The sequence below is a fragment of the Polistes dominula genome, unplaced genomic scaffold (genome assembly GCF_049000335.1).
Source record: "Polistes dominula isolate Pdom_NZ unplaced genomic scaffold, Pdom_raw_medaka contig_49, whole genome shotgun sequence".
Taxonomy (NCBI): Eukaryota; Metazoa; Arthropoda; class Insecta; order Hymenoptera; family Vespidae; genus Polistes; species Polistes dominula.
In genome coordinates, this window is record NW_028300914.1 from 444907 (window position 1) to 462281 (window position 17375).

A 17375-nucleotide genomic window follows, 5' to 3' on the forward strand; every position below is an offset into this window, starting at 1 on the left:
ATTTTATCTTATCACACATGTAAGAGATAACTATGATTCAACTTTCCAATTAATTCTTCTTAAGAATGATCTTTCAATTCAATCATTTGAGTATAAATATCTTCATTTTTACTGTGGAGAGACATTCGAAATTCACACAGAGATATTGAAAGAACTGTTCTGTTCTAAACAACTATAACCAATCGTAAGTATAATTACAATTTTTCTTATAATAAATGATTATTTATTAATATTTACAAAATTTCTTTACAGATGAAGTTAATTTTTGCTTTTATTGCGGCGCTGATTGTCTTTGAAACTTCTGCCGTCCCATTTAAATCCAATCAATGGGATATAATGAAAACTTTGGCCGAAGCATTCGATGAAAACAACTTAGAATTGAATTACTTGGATCGAGATTTTATAGACTTTATAAAACTCATACCTATGAACAAATTAGTTACGATTCTACAGAAATATGAAAATGACCCAGAAATATTAAGTTCCTATGATTATTTAAGGAGCGAAGAGTTTCACAATTTAGTTTACGCTGTAGAAGACTTACGCGAACATCGTAAATTAGTCCGAATTCTTCAAGAAGCTGGATACAACAAAATAAGAGAACTTAAAATGATTCATGAAGCTTTGGGAATGAAAGAATATGTTCCGAAAAAACGGCGATCATTAGATCAACAACAATTGGAGATGGATAACGGTTCGAAAGGTGGATTGAGTGGTCTCTTCAATGAAATTATCGCAATTCTTCCAGTCAAAGAAATCAAAGAACTTCATGAGAAAAAACTCATTGAATCGCAACCATTTGCTAAATTCAACCTTTACGTCAGTTCCTCAAGATTCCGTAAGATCCTAACGAATCTTACCACAACAAAACAGTACAAACAAATGGCACAAAAAGCTCTTGAACATGGTGTCGATTTAGCCCTATTTAGTGAGCTCAACTGTCGTATCATTGGTTATAAACCATAAATAATCTTAATATTATAATAATTGTAACAAATTGTTGATGATTTATGCATTATAAGCAATATATTAATAAAAATACAAAATGTTCTTAACCTTTAATCAGTCATTCTTGTAATTCTAAATGAAGTCCCTTCTTTTCCTTCAAAATATTCATTTCTATGAACCATGATTGCAATGATAGTTAAACTGAAATGGAACTTCTTATATAATGTTTATCACACTTGTTATCTAAAATAAATTAGTCGAGCAACACAACAAATTACTCATTAGAACTAATTGAAAAATCAGATAATAGATAATAAAAAATCAGCATTTTTTATCCAATATGATTCATAGAATTCTTTTAATCGCGATATTATACTAAACATAAAATCAAATAAATAGATTAGTAAATATTGAAATAAAAAACTTGACTGTATACTAAAAGGCTATTTTTATTTAGCCTTTAAGGTAATAGCACTAAGATTGAATTCTAACCAATATTTATTAAAGATAAGCGATATATTATTTTTAAAAAGCAAATATTCTCCATAAAACATTCCTGTTGCTGGAAAACAAACGACTTATTTCTTTGTTTACATTTAAAAATACAATATTTTTAATATACATTCTCCTCATCGTTATGGAAGACAAGTTTCCTGTTTATTTGAAAGCTCTAAAAAAAAAAAATACAATTCTTTTAATATTATCAATATAATGACAATGGATTAAGATTGTTCGAAGAATCTCAAGTAGCCGATGATCAAATAATAATTTCCTATAATTTTGATATATCTTATCGCAAGAGATAAATAATCAATTGTTTTTCCGATTTTTTCTTTTTCTGAATAAACTTGCATTAGCGGGAAATGAGTATAAATTTGCAAACTTGTGCAGCAGAGATACATTCTAGTTCAGTATAGTACAACAGAAAATACTATTACTGTTCCAAACAATTCAAATCAATCGTAAGTACAATTATATCTTTTCTAAAGTAACTTATTATTTATAAATTTGTATTAATTAATTTATAGATGAAGTTCGTTTTGACGATCTTTGCGGCAATAGTTGTCGTGGGAGCTTTTGCTGTCCCATTAAATAACGATAAAGCGATAAATTCATTAAATGGAAATCGATCGAATGTACTTGAAAATTTTTTGGACGCATTTAATGGCAATAATTCCGGTATAACTCCGTTGGACAGAGATTTCCTTGATTTCGCAAAACTCATCCCAATCGATAAATTGCGTTCAATTGCATATAAATATGCAAATGATTCCGGAGTAAGACACTCTTTACGTTTCGTTTTGAGTGAAAAATTCCACAATTTGGTATATGCTGTAGAAGCCATACCAGAGCACCACGATTTGGTTCGAATTCTTGAGGAAGCAGGATTCAGCGCAATCCGAAATATCAAATTAATTCATAGAGCTTTGGGAATGAAAGATTATGTACCACCCCCACTTTCAACCCAAGAATTAAAGAATTTGGAACCGAAAGAAGGAGGATTGAGTGGTTTTATTAAAGAATACATCGAAATCCTTCCAGTTAATGAGATCAAGGAACTTCATCAACGAAAATTGAAGGAATCGCAAGCTTTTGCTAGATTTGACAGCTACGTGCGTTCTCCAAGGTTCAGGGAAATTCTACGTGCACTTGGAGCAACCAAAGAACAAAAAGAACTGCTGGAGGTATCTCTTCAAAATGGTATTGATTTTCTCTTGATAATGGAACTTAATCAACGTATTCTTGGCTACAAACCATGAATTATCCAAATATTGAAATGAAATCTTTCGCTTCTTATTATAAATGTATTCTGTTTGGACATTAAATAAAATATAAAATGTTTTAAGCTCTATAATAAGTCTAATTATTCATAATTAACATGTTTCCTTTCCTTGACACACACACACACACACACACAATATTCTTCTCTTTATTAATACTAAAACTATCAATATTATTTGTGTCACATTTGTCGATTTCATGAAACAAAATAGTATTTGTTGTATCATTCTGCAAATCATACCCATTAATAGTGTACCATTAATAGTGTAGTAAACAATTATTTACATGGCTAGAAAATAATCTTTCATTAACTTTTAGTTTTTAGAAAAAAGATCAAATCTTGTTCCAGTAATAGTAGCTAATATCTCACTCGAGATATTGAGTATTTAGCGATTAAATGATTCAATTTCTTACAATTGTTTCTTATCGTAAGATAAAAAGCATATATAAATTGGTACATGTTTACAGTTAGCTATCATTACAGTTCATAAACTTGCAACACAAAAAGTATTGAGCTACTCTGAACAGTAACCAACAATCGTAAGTACAATCCACTATTTCAATAACTTATTATCTCATAAGTTTTGTATTTGTTAATAATTTCTTTGTTATAATTATTTTCTAGATGAAGTACGTTTTTACTATCTTCGTGGCACTAGTTGTCGCTGGAGTTTCTGCAATTCCACTAAATGACAATATAGGTAATGACGAAGAAATGAGAAGAAATGCTTTGGATAGAGATATTATAGATTTTCTGAAACTTATACCAGTGGACGAACTTCGTCCAATTATGGACAAATATGCGAATGATTCCAAATTGGAAGCGTCAACTCTTTGGTTATTGACTGACGAATTCCACCAATTGGTCTACGCAGTAGAAGCTTTACCAGAACATCAAAAATATGTTCGCTACCTTCAAGAATCAGGATTCGATAAAATTCGTGAGCTTAAAATAATTCATCAATTACTTGGAATGAAGGACTACGTGCCACCATCGCTTTTCTTACTATCTACTATCAGTCAATATAATTTGGCCGATTCGGAAGGTGGATGGAGCGGTTATATCAAAGAGCTCGTTGAAGTACTTCCAGTGAAAGAAATTAAGGCACTTCATAATAAAAAATTGAAGGAATCAGCAGCCTTTAAGAAGTTCAGCTCTTACGTATTAAGTGAGGAAATGTCCCAATTGTCTAAAGATCTTGCTAAACAACAAGCATTTAAAGAATTTCTACAAAAAACTTTGGAGCATGGTATTGACTATTACGCTTTCGTAGATCTTGCGCTTCGTATTCTTGGTTTTAGACCATAAAAACTGATAATCTCTAATAACATGATAAATGTATATTACTTGCTATGCAAATAAAACTATACTTTTTGTTTCTTATATCTGGAAGCTATTAAATATAAACAGCATTTAAAATATTTCATTTGTATAATTTTTCTCTGGAAAAATAACCCTTTATCCTTTATATCAATTCTGTTACAGCACTTTAGCAAGCTAATTAAATGTAGGATATAATTTTACAATAGTTAGATAATAAAAGATTAGGAATACTTCTATGTTAGATAGCATTGAGTGTAATGTATTGCAGGTCTCTACTTAAAATTATAATTTAATTACATAATTATAAACTTTAGGATCAAAGTTGGAAAAAATTTAAAGAAAGTAAAAAAGAATTTTCTAAGGTTATCGATAAAAGAATCAAAAAAAAAAAAAAAAAACGAAGGCAAATAAGGGTAAACACGTAAATCGTTAAAAGGCTGGTGCGTAGGATCAAGGAGATTTGTATGGGGAGGAATAGAAAGTAGAGTACACATCTCGGGCAACGTGACGGACGCTTAAAGAACTTCATTGTCCCCTGTCGTTGGTCCAAGAGCAAGGTAGAATTTAATAATGTAGAGAGCTGGGCCAGACGTTGGGTACACACCAGGATCGGTACACACTGCTTTCGGGCGTCTTCAATATCTGAGCAGCTCAGAAAGGGTATTGTCTAGAGCGGTAGTACGGTACCGGGTTTCGCGTGCTTTATGACTACCCGGCACGATGACGACGATGACGACGATGACGAGTATTATGCCACGTGGATAATAGATCTCAACGGGCTACCTCCATTTACTTATAAAGCTACTACACGCGGTAAAGAAAGCTCCTTAAACCAAACAGTATATACTTCCATCTTATATCCTTCATTGAATTATAACCTTACAATCGGATACGATATTTCCAAACTAAGTTTCCAAAGGTAGGTAAAGGTAGCTTAAGGTAGGTAATAATTACAATACACCTAATGTAATGGTATTTCATTTACTCTAGACTGTTAAGCTCTCACAGACAGGATCGAATAAATTAGATTTATTGGAAGAGAATTAAACAGTTATCCATTCTTTTGTACTTATATAGAATTATTCCTATTCCAAGTGTTTAGATCGTAGGATAACTAAGTTCCGCACGTTTAGAAAGAAAAATGAAGAATGAGCGAGGGCATGGAAGAGGATGGTAATGGTGATGGTGTTGGTAGTAAAGGAGGAAGAAGTGGCGAGAGGTGGTGAGGGCCAAAGGAACGCGCTAGTTCACGACGTCGGGGCATCTACAATGCGGGCGTCGACGGACCGACTACGACGACGACGACGACGACGAAGAGGACGACGACGACGAGTCCTATTTCAATTCCAGCAAGTTAATTGGAATTGTTTGCCGCAGACACCGCGAGAGAGCCGCTTGGTCTCGCACCATACTGAATCCTATCCAGTAGTCCCTCTTCCCTGGATTCTCTCTTTCTCTCTCTTTCTCTCCCTCTCTCTCACACTCTGCTACGACTTCAACACGAAGCTCAGACCGACGTGTCCTAGCTATACAAACCAATGGGGGTTGGAGGAGGAGGACATCTTCTTGAGTAGAATTAATTCCTGCTGCCATCCTTCGAAGCGCGCCCAACCGAACCTACCTACCCTTCGAGACTCGAGATGTTTTCATCTAAACAATCCCTCGTCGAACCTTTCAAGTATCTAACTACAAGACCTTTCTATTCAATATTTTTCATAAAATGGTGGGGAGGTTTCCCCTCATTGTGATCAAGATTTTTCTTTTAATTATTAACTTATATGAACTTATATTGGTATAATGAACTGTTTGCAAGTTAGTGCACATGTTTCTTCAACAGATGACATTAATATCTCAATTTCTGATTGTGCATAACTCGGTATCAATGATTATTATCTAGAATGAATCATACAAGTAATTTTAAAAAATTTTTTTACTTAGTTTACTATCATACAAAACTAGAGAGATAATAGATAAACGTGGGTATGAGAAAGATAGGTATATTGATGTGTGATTGGTTTGTGAAGAATCGAGCCACATAACTGACAAATCAGAAAAGATTAAAAATGACGTAAAAAGTTGAAGGCTTTAACGCAGTTGACAACAATTATTAAACAATATAGTTATTAGATGAACACGATCAAATTGGAACGACAGAAGTAGACGTTAGACGAGAGTAGACGAATTTAGAATAAATGTAAGAAATACGCTTTGTAAGTATCAGAAATTATAAAAGTGTTATGGTAATTAATATAATCTTAAATATCAGACTCGTTTGTTAACAATAACAATTGTTTATTATAATTGTTTTATTTAATTGTTTTAGGAACTTACGGCTTATCCAATTACATTCATTCAAGATCTTCGGTAAGATAAAAATACAGATTCCTAATGAACTCGATCGCAAAAACAATTTCAAGTCCAGATTCTTTAGCCCAATAATAATGTCGTTGAAGACCTGCGTTTTCTTCCATAGCATTGCAAAGATCATTGAAGGATCGTGATCTCAAATAATTGATTAGTTTACGAAAACTTTGGGAATATCTTAATTTTTGTTGAAGTAAAATGTGCAATTCGTTTCTCGGTATAATTTTTAATATTCTACTAATCATACCAGTTAAACCACCCGAAACAATACATTCATCGGATACAACAAATGATGGCATAGATTTCCATAGTCTTTCAATACTCTCACTCCAATGATCAACGTTCAATCCATTTTCCTTAAGCATGTTAATAAAATGACATACTTGAGGTATACTTTGTAATTCCGAAAAAATGAATCGTTTTTGATCATTTATAAAATTCACTGTCTCGTTTAACTGCTCATCATATTGAACATAATTATTAATAGTCATTTGAATCTCGACGAGTGGAAGGAATCCCAAAATGTCCCGAAAATCTTCTTCTAGAGAACTGCGATCTCGTAGCATCGATAAATTTGATAAATCCGTGTCCGTCATTATAGTTCTTAAATTGTATGCTAACAAACCAAAGAAAACAGCAGACATAACTGCGGCCACACCCATTATTATCACTGACTCATTCATTTTATTTTATTTATAGATTGATCTTTTCAGATGATAAGATAGATATATCATCTATCGAGTTAGTTCATTTTCCTTAATAATATTTTAATATTTTTTTAATTGTTTTATATATACGATTATTAATATTGACACTGAAATATAAAAACATTGTTAGAATTTAATAAAAAAATATTTGCAAGAAAATAATTATGTATACCTTTGATTTTGCAGATTCAAAATTCATTGACGTGTGTAAACCTCAGAATTCTAAATTTATTGAAAATCAATCGGATCGTAGGACAATAAAATGAAGCTATTGGGGTAATATCAAAATTGACTAAATAAATCATATTATCTGGAATTTTCAGGAAATCACAATACAACAAATTATTGGCTTAGATTTATGTCTTGGTATGTTCATTATTTAAAAATTCTTTAAACAATTCTAAATCCAATATCATTTAAAATATAAATTGTTTATGTTGATAAGAAATTTACTGTGACTAATGCACGAACACGGAAATATTTATTAGGTTCCCCATTTTAGGATTTTGATAACCTAAAAGCTCGACGCTGTAGAATGAAGTTGGTAAGTAAAAATTATTTAACGTAATGTGCATAATCGATTGCATTGTTTCACTTTTTGCATCAAGAAATCAATTGGAAATGTATTTTAAATAACAAAAGAGAAAATAAACGATTCTTCAGTGATTTTATTACAGTCATGTATAATTGACAAAAGATGTTTCTTTTATTTGTATTATAATGATCGCAAATTTGTTGCAAGTAACGAAATAGGAGACTTATTCATTAATTTGTTTATAATATTTTTGTAAGCGCACAACTAAAACAATAAAAAAGTACACACATTTTTAATACGAACTTACGTTCGGAAATGTTGGTATAATAATAAATAATTGTTAATTAATCGAAAGAAATGTGTATTGTTGTTTAAAAACACCGAGTATATGATCGGAGTACCGTCTTCCTCAGAATTCGCCTTCAAACTGACAGATGGTCATCTGTCAAAATTCTTATATTTAATGTTGTTTATATGACTTTTTGAATGTTACGCATGTGAACAACAATAATAATATTCCTAATTAATAGAATTTAAGATTATAACGTTCTGATTTTAATATTTTTTGTATTTTAATGTAATTTTTTTTATCACACCTGCGCAGTGATGAATAAATTCTTAATTTTTATTTTTTATTAGTTTTTTTTTTTCTTTTTTCTACTTTTCCTCTTTATATTTCTTTTCTCTTTTCTTTCTATATTCACTTATCCATTCGAATATTCTTCTAATAATTATATTCCGGTGTTAAACTGTATTTATATCTATTTACTTTGTTTACCATTCTTTTCCATATCCCCAAAAATATATACCTTTCCCTAATAACTTCCAAAGAAAACTATTTAAAGCATCATATCGTAATACTCTTCAAATGGAATATTTCTCAGATTGTAAGAATATATGATATTCTTCAAAAGGATCATCCATTTACTAAAAATCCCAAGTAGCCATTAGGCAATATTCAACGAATATTGAATAAGGACCCATTTCAATTATTTGTTGCAAATAATTCACGGCCCGAAACCAAGGATATAAAGCTTAAGATTTTGTATAGCGACAAAATCAATTCCAGCTTCTTTTGATTTCTGTACGAAATCTTTGTACTCTTGTCGTGATTCAAGAGAATCAACAATTCCATAATATTTATCGGAATTTATACAAGTACTAAATTTTATAAACGATGGAGATTCCACCATTTTTTTATCGTGAAGTCTTTTAATCTCTTCCAATGGAAGAATATGAAGGTATTCATTTAGAAAACCATTTATGCCGATTTCCGAAATCTCTTCTGAATTCAATCGTACTAGGCATGGTGGTGCATACTCTTCTGAATTCAATCGTACTGGTGATGGTGGTACATATTCCTCCGGACCATAAGCGTTATGAAGTATTCGAAACTTTACCATTCCGTTATATCCTGATTCTTGGAGATACTTCTCCAATGCTTTATATTCTGGTAAGTTTTGTAAAGCACGTGCCCTATTGAAATACTCCCAGCCTAATGTCCAAGCAAATGACTCTAATGTTTTGTCATCATCGCTATATTTTTCCAATATTGGTTTAAGTTTATCAGCAGGTACGAGTTTGAGAAAATCCTTGAAATCCGTATCCAAAGGATTTTTCTTTATTTTAATGCAAATGGATGCATTATAATAACCACAAGCCTCAGTATTTTGGTTATTACTATCTAAGTTTTTAATGTCCAATCTCGTCATTTTCAGTCCTTTATTTTATATAATAAAATCTTCAGGAAACTATTTAATCGAACAGAAAGAGAAAAAATTCCAAATAAATACAAATTAATTATTATAAATATAATTATTATTTACTTACGAATTTTTATGGACGCTTCATGCAAAGGCAGTACTTGTTAAGATGTTAAAGATGTTAAGATGTTAAATACATACTACGCAAAAACTATATTTCTGATAGTATATATAGAGAAACTGTAAAAAAAAATCGTTTCTAAAGATAAGATTAGTAGCAATAGGAATTACTGGTAATTTTGCAATGTTATCAATTTTTTTAGTAACGTCGATAAAATTGTATAATAATCAATAAACAGTCATTTTTTAAAAGTAAATGAAATAGAATGTAGAATAAAAAAAGAGCGGTCAAATATTCGATACGGTAGGGTAGTTGGAATTTCGGAAGAAAACATGTAAATGCGATTACGACGTCGGGCTCACGCCAGGCTCGTTAATCAGGATGAATGGGCCAGCTTAATTTCATATCGCCGAATCGATATCGATTCGGTCTGGATCCTGTTGGTTAACGACATAATCTCGTTAAATAACGACGTGATCAGCCTGAGAATTTCGCGACGGTTCCAAGAACCACCGAGTACTGCTGATTACAGAAGTTACTCGTAGAATTTCTAACAACATTCCTACCGTTTCTCCGCTTTCTACATTTTCCCTTTCTCTCTCTCTCTCTCTCTCTCTCTCTGTCTCTCCCTTTCTATCTAAATTTAACTCTATCTATCTTTCTTCCTTTCTCCTCCCACCAGCTCCTATTTTCTATTCGTTCCTCTAGCTCATAAGTTACCACAGAAAGAGAGAAAAAGAGAGGTGTACAAACGTTGGTAGGAAAACACTGCGAGTATTCTACCGAAGAAACCGAACGCAAAATTTAACCCCCGTTCACTCCCTTCACATGATTCTCGAGATCACGTGCTACGTTCGCCATAGAGTTCTCATTGTAAGACTATGAGTTTACCTTGTGGTTGCGGCAAAGAGAGTTTAATTAAGTACGATACGCTTTGAATAAGGATATACAGTAGCTTGCAAAAGTTTCAATTCCCCAAACGTATTTTTGCGTTAATGTTCTCTCGGCAAATTCGTCACTTTCGAATAATTCGAATTTTTAATGCTGAAACATAGTGCATCATGAATAAAATACGTCATTTTGTCTTATCAAAGAAGATATCGGATATCGGACGATCGTCATAAGCGTTTTTATTGTTACGACGAAGAAAAGGGGTTTGGTTAAAGTCGTGTATATGCACACACTTTCGAACAAGCTAGTGAATCGGAAAGAGAGATGGTTTTATTACAGGAGAAAGAGAGTATGGTCCATTCCGATCGTTCGTTATCGGTTTTCCACGATCTTTAATTACCTTTCGACCATCCGGATTTTCGACGAGACTTTATCGCAGGCCAACGTTATTAATAGCAAGGGCATGCGCCGTCGTAATCTAACAATGCCGGGAAACAATCGTTTTGCGATCGAGCGTGCACTACGTGCAACAAGTCGCGTACTATAAGTCATAGTAAAAGGGAGAAAGAGAGAAATAGAGAAAACGTTTAGTATTTCTACCAAGAACATATCCTCTGTGAAAGATCATTTTACATAGAATAATATAAAAGAATTATCTTTTCTTTTTTTTTTCAAAATTAACTTATCACAAATATAATATAATATAATAATCGAATAATTTGACAAAAGAATAAAGGAACGTATGGTAACCGTGCATAATATTGTATATTAATAAAAAATAGAAAAAGAGGAGGTGGTCGATTGAAGTACGGGCAACGAGAGGGTAGAGAAAGCATTGTGTGCAGAAACTCGACAGAGTAGGTGGGGCTTGAATTCATGGGGTAATTCCGTGTTCGATACACCGTGCCCGCTTAAGGCTGCGATGTTACCCGGCGTCACATAAGCGTAATACCGGATAAGCCGCAATAATGTAGACTCGCTGTGCGTGCATGCGAAAGCGGAATAGATCCCGCTGTTCGAAGAGGTTTCAAGAGCCGAATGTCCATGGAGATATAATCATTGAACCGAAACTCGAACAGGGAACTCGCCTTGTCCGGCATTGATGTTCAACTATTCCGTTAAAGAATCTTCGATTTGGATGTTGGCTGCTTCGCTATTGTATATACGTATATATGTATACAATTAAATTGATCGTATAGGTTGGACGTACAGATTGATGATCTATAGGTTGAATGTTAGGGATAAAGGCAATAATGAGGCATCACATATCGTAGATGGATTTATGGAAACATTCACGATATTCAATCGACTAGCTGCCGATTATCGTGTCTACGATTAACGTTTCGACTGACGTTTCGACTGACGTTTCGAGTTTCCTTGATGGTTTCAACCTAATACTGATCGCTTTACTAGGATGAACTTTACATTCGATCGTGTAACAACGAGTAGGTATTTATGTATAACTTTATAGATAACAAAAAATATCAAAAATGGAAGAACATGAAGAAAAAAATGGAGTAGTCACTGGAGGGATGGATATATTCTTCCCCCTTTTTTCTTTATCGTTTTTCAAACGGCGGGTCCAGCAATGAAGCTTGCCTGCTTGCTTGCTTGCTTGCTCGCTTCTTCGAAAACTGTCCCTGCTTTTGTAGGAAAGGAAGATTTAATCTTCTTTTCTTTCGTTCTTCCTTCTTCCATGGGTAGAAGAGAAAAAAACTCGCTTAGCTTTAAAGCGGCTACGCAAAACAATACGAAGTAACCAGCAATTTCTTTTAAACTCGCGAACGTTCGTCTACGTTCCTTCTTAAAGGAAAAAGAGAAAATGGAATAAGGGGAAAAACGGCTCGAAATGAAATCGTAAAGAAGAACGGAAGGGTCTTTTGGCACTACCGAGCCAAAGGGACGACGACCAACGACGTGAAATGACGAGGAACAATGAAAAAGGGATGAAGCTTAAAAGAAGGAAGACAGAGAAAGAAAGAGGAAGAGAGAGAAAGAGTAATTAGTGCGAAGAGCATTAAGTAGACACGAGGTAATTTCGAGCGGCCATTTTTCACAGTAATCTGTGGTATTCGCGCGAGACTTTTCCGGCAACCCGGATCAGCGTCTTCATTTTGAGCGAGTATCCGTTCGTAAGAACGGAGATAGATGCCAGGCAAGTATAGCAAGCTTTAAGATAGCTTTACCATAAAACACTAGGAAAAATAATGAGCAAGATTATTGCTAGGATTAAAGGTATTAATCGATAAATTAACAATAAAACGAACAAAATCAGTTAGAATAGTTGGTTATGGTAAAATTATTCATTGTTATCATTTGATAAGATTATCAGGAAATACGTTTTTCTAAAAAATGAGATGACAATTTGTTTGTAAATAAAATATAGAAAGAATGTGTTATCAGGTAGGTTTCTGTGAGACAGGAAGCGTAGATGATAATAGGTTAGCTTGGCAAGAGAGTAGAGATAGGATCGAGTTATCGAGTAAGATACTTATAAATCGGATTCATCAGCGTGAGAGGCTCGAAATCGAGAACGGTATCGAGAACGGTGCGACATCGTTGTCGACTCGCCTCGCCTCATTAAATCTTACAGACATCCGATGAAGCGCGTTCGAGGCGGCTGCTGCTGCTGCTGCTGCTGCTGCTGTTGCTGCTGCTGCGAGAGAACGTAACGCGATTATGCGCTCTTATCCTGTTTCCCCGACGTTAACCGAATCTTCTACCCCGTGCGACTGAATTTCACGAGGGTGGGGACACAAGCAAGCAAGCAAGCAAGCAAGCACATCGCGACTGAACGAGAGAGAATAAAGTATGATTAAACGAGAAACAGACAAGGATACAAAATAAAATGGAAAATAGTATAGAAGAAAAAGAAGATAATAACAAACAAACAAAAAAATAGAAAAAAGCATATCACACGCGACCAAAGTGATACTTCGCTTTTTTATCTTGCTAATTTTATTCAATTATTCCTTGGTCCTTCCCAACCCCACTCGAATAACGTACTACCCATCAAAACCTTTTACTTTTCGTGTCCCTTCAGAAAAACAGGGAGGGGAAAAATGATAATGTGTCAGAGAGAATGAAATTAAAAAAGAAACATAGAAGAATAAAATAAATAAAAAAATAGAAGGGTTTGTTACCAAACGAAAGGAAGAGAAAGAAGAGAAAAAGCATATTTGACGAGATGGAAAAGGCATAAAGCAACGCTGACGAATATTCTTTGTAACAATCGATCTTCCAAGAGAGGAGTTCTCCCTAGGGATTCAGGTGGATCCCCGCGTATAAAGTTCGCACGGACGACGACAGGCACGGACGCAACACCGAATCCCCCATGGATTATCCGGATTTGCGCGACCAACCGTCCGGTGTACGTCTCCCACCTAGGATGACGCCGGGGACGTTGACGTTTCTACCAAACGGACACGTGCAAACCAGTTACGAATGATAACTACCTGCTTATCCTGTATCTATTGAAATATTAGCAAGCGATTTCAGTTCCTAGGATTTCACTTTGATCCCCATGGTCACACCTATTAAAACGTATTAATGATTAAAACTGAATATTATCTTTGATCTAAGATGGAATCAAGATTAATTCAATCCTAAGATTCGTTATATAATTAAAATATAATGAACTACCATAAGGTAACAAAAGTAAATTTGATTATTTGTAAAGTATCTATACCATTTTCCTATGGAAAAAGCATACTTTCAATGAAAAACACTTTGGAAATTCGCCTACATGTACATATATGCATATGTATAAATACGTCTGTACCATTCGTAGAGAGAGAGTGTAGTAAGTAAGTACATGTAGGCTCAACTGAAAAGCTTTCGCGCGCTCGCTCTCTTTTCGACGCCATTTTAAATCCCCTTTTGGTGGAAAACTAGCTCTCCAGGCAAGTGTACTAGCTCCCACTTTTGTAACCTCCGAAAATCCGTCAATGCTTTTTCTCAAGAATTGCACGCGAAACCTTTTTCATCTTATCTTCGATACGAAAAGTAGCAAAAAAAAAAAAAAAAGAAAGTTAAACAAAAGTAAAAGAAGAGAAAAAAAAGATATCGATAGAAAATAAACGTAGGAATCCTCTTTTCTTGATCCCAGAGAAAAAAGCTCGATAGAAGAATTTGCCAGCACATCTGACATTCGTAAAAAGGAAAGAAATCACGTTCACGCAATTTTTCCTCGTTCAATAAAAGACAGAACGAATAATCTTTTCAGCACGCGTGAAAGAACATTTAGGACGGTGTGAAGGAAAAAATGATTGTTAACGAAACGGAAATCAATGAAAAGAGAAAATGGAAAGAAAAACTAGTAATTAATTGTTCGTGGATGATTCCAAAGGTTCGATTTTTCGCCCTGGTGTCTCGAAAAATATGACCGTAAAAACGATTTCGTTTCAAACGGGGGAAGAGGAAAAATAATCGGAAATAGAAGAGAAGAAGATAAAAAAAGAAAGAGTATCATGCAGTCGGTTTAATTAATTATCGAAGCTCGCTCATTCTCTCTCCACTTTGAGCGACTCTCACCGAAATCTCAGCGGGTGCATCGTCGAGCGTTAAAGTGAAAATAACCGAAGCGATCGTGTCGATATTCCAGCCCACTCCACACCCCCTAACTTCGCCTTTCACCCATCACCCCTTCCTCTCGATTAATTAATATTTCGATTCGTAGCAAGCGATAACGTGGAAGAGGGTATGGACAGCGAAAGGGACTAGACGGGCATCAAGGGCGCGTACATCAAAGGGCCACCCGTTGAATGCGAACCCAAGCGCGCGATTTCAATCGATCGTAACCAGAATTTGATCCCTTTTTCTCGACTAAAGTCCATTCGTGCACGGCTTTTAAAGCTTCGCACGCGAAAAATCGATTTCATATTAGAAGATAGTTGTTAGATGTAATGCTACTGCTTCGAGATCCAACTCTTATTGAGATATTAACGTAATATTAATATGAAAAATGATATTATGGTTGGCCAAGTTGATGAAAAAGTGCTAGACGAAAATTGTGTTACGTAATTATTTGTTAAGATGAAAAATTAGGTTACGAAGGAGACTAGAAGCTCTAAAGAAAATTTAAAAAAGAAAAAAGAAAAGCTGTGTTGACTTTTTCATTTATATCATTACGTGCATGTCATTAACGCTTAGACGCAGCAACAAGAGTAACGTTATTTGACTGCTTCATTAACACTTCCTTCGTGTTAAAGTTTTAAAATGTAATATAATCTAAACGTCTTTCTTCCCCGAGTTTTCATAAACTCTCTCTTCACTCGTTAATGCTCTAAACCTCTCTTCTTTTATTTTCGAAAGACAACCTCTTCAAAGAATCCAATGTATGTCACTGCTCTTATGAGAATGATGAATATAATAAATCTCTACGTCATTGCAGAATAAATCTCTTTTAAAGTTGAATAATTAATTAGTTAGTTTTTAGAAAAATATTATTCCATTCAAATATTAATATTTAATTTAACGTTATTTAAATATAATAAGTTAGAGAAAGACAGAGGTTAACGTTCGTTTATTTGCGTTCCTTCGCGAAAAGAAGTTGGAGTAAGGGGTTGGTGGGTGGGACTTTTAAGTAGAAGGAGGACATATGCGGGAGGGAATATTTATGTATGTACATGCGGTACGTACTACTTTGGCAAAATATAAAAAGAGATTGCATGGCTGATTTATGTAAATACCGTTGGCCTGCGAATAAACGATTTCCGTCGCGGAGTAGTCGAAAGTGTATTTCTTTACGTGTGAGTGATAAACGAATGACAGAGAAAAAGTGTTAGTAAGCGAGTAAGAACGAACGAACGAACGAACGAACGAACGAAAGATAGAAAAAGAGAGAGAAAGGGTGCAGTGGGAAGTACGAAAGGCGTTCAGGGAGTAAATATTTTTCGACGTCGTCAGTCGCGAGGGATTCGTGAAAGTTTATCGTATTTCGCACCCAGCTGCCTCGACTACCGTAAGTCGAAGAAGAAGAAGAAGAAGGAGAAGAAGAAGAAGATGAAAAGGAGGAGGAGAAAGGTTGGCAAAGTCGAAAGGTACCGAATGAAGTGACGACGAGGAGAAAAGGAAGGTTCCTCTAGCAGCTTGGAGGATACACGTTCATCCGAACAACCTTATTTTGAAGACGACGAAGAAGAAGAAGACGCGCAACCTACTCAATTTGTGAACTGACTGCTTGCGTAGGCAGTGCACACATTTCTCGAGTTGAGAATAATTTCTCTCTTTCTCTCTTCTTATTGGATAGTAGAAAATATCAAAGATATTCCAAGTGCGAACTCTGTTTTCTTGTTAAAATAGAATCTTAACTTGGGTATTATATACTGTTCGAATGAAAAGGTGATGGTAAAAGATTATTGCATTAAAATTGCTCATACCGATTCGTATAATTGTGAACTTTAAAGGACCATCTACACCACCACCACCACCACCACCACCACCACCTCCCCTCGTATCACCTTGGCAATAAGTTGTATCATAATCTGGAATGTATCTTTATGGGAAAGTTTCCAATGTTAAAAGTTAGAATAGAATTGTACGCCCGTATAATTACAATCGTCAAAGGATGACGAAGAAGACGAAGACGAAGACGAGATGTAATTCGTTTCGTTGTAAAGAACGTCATAAATGTTGAAACGAGCTAAACACGAATGATATTAGATTTTAAGGAATGAGAGAAGAACATGCTTCCATTTATTTTACTAAGCGAACGAGAAGTCCAACAAGTATGTAGTTAAGTATTCCAAGAAGAATATTTAAATGACTAAGATAATATACATATATGTACGCGTTTGCACAATAATGCAAAATCAAACATCCTTTTATAACCATGATACTATCCACAAGTTATGTCAATTTACATATATATTATATACATTGAGTAAAAAACATCAGGTATTAATTGCTTTTAACATAAGAGTCGTTTCCTAGAAAAAAAAAAAAAACACTTAGCAATGAACTTATAATATTCATGAAAATAAAAATCTACAATATAAAA

The 17375-nt window shown here is 34.3% G+C and overlaps 5 protein-coding genes across 5 annotated transcripts; 3 read left to right on the forward strand and 2 right to left on the reverse strand.

Moving 5' to 3' along the window:
• The first annotated feature begins 84 nt into the window (after positions 1 to 84).
• On the forward strand, positions 85 to 1062 carry LOC149033273 (protein G12-like). Its single transcript, XM_089169767.1, has 2 exons — positions 85 to 184; positions 253 to 1062. Exon 2 carries the CDS (start codon positions 253 to 255, stop codon positions 964 to 966), a length of 714 nt encoding a protein of 237 aa, XP_089025893.1. The 5' UTR covers positions 85 to 184; the 3' UTR covers positions 967 to 1062.
• A 718-nt stretch (positions 1063 to 1780) lies between these two features.
• Positions 1781 to 2797, forward strand: LOC149033274 (protein G12-like). The gene is made up of 2 exons (XM_089169769.1): positions 1781 to 1910; positions 1977 to 2797. The coding sequence occupies exon 2, from the start codon at positions 1977 to 1979 to the stop codon at positions 2706 to 2708; it is 732 nt and encodes a 243-aa protein (XP_089025895.1). The 5' UTR covers positions 1781 to 1910; the 3' UTR covers positions 2709 to 2797.
• A 367-nt stretch (positions 2798 to 3164) lies between these two features.
• Positions 3165 to 4152, forward strand: LOC149033275 (protein G12-like). The gene is made up of 2 exons (XM_089169770.1): positions 3165 to 3270; positions 3356 to 4152. Exon 2 carries the CDS (start codon positions 3356 to 3358, stop codon positions 4037 to 4039), a length of 684 nt encoding a protein of 227 aa, XP_089025896.1. The 5' UTR covers positions 3165 to 3270; the 3' UTR covers positions 4040 to 4152.
• Positions 4153 to 6291: 2139 nt separating this feature from the next.
• On the reverse strand, positions 6292 to 7666 carry LOC149033276 (protein G12). Its single transcript, XM_089169771.1, has one exon. The coding sequence runs from the start codon at positions 7099 to 7101 to the stop codon at positions 6403 to 6405; it is 699 nt and encodes a 232-aa protein (XP_089025897.1). The 5' UTR covers positions 7102 to 7666; the 3' UTR covers positions 6292 to 6402.
• Positions 7667 to 7775: 109 nt separating this feature from the next.
• Positions 7776 to 9595, reverse strand: LOC107069345 (protein G12). Its single transcript, XM_015326586.2, has 2 exons — positions 9491 to 9595; positions 7776 to 9411 (listed from the first exon to the last, which is right to left on the reverse strand). Exon 2 carries the CDS (start codon positions 9370 to 9372, stop codon positions 8668 to 8670), a length of 705 nt encoding a protein of 234 aa, XP_015182072.2. The 5' UTR covers positions 9373 to 9411; positions 9491 to 9595; the 3' UTR covers positions 7776 to 8667.
• Between the last annotated feature and the right edge of the window lie 7780 nt (positions 9596 to 17375).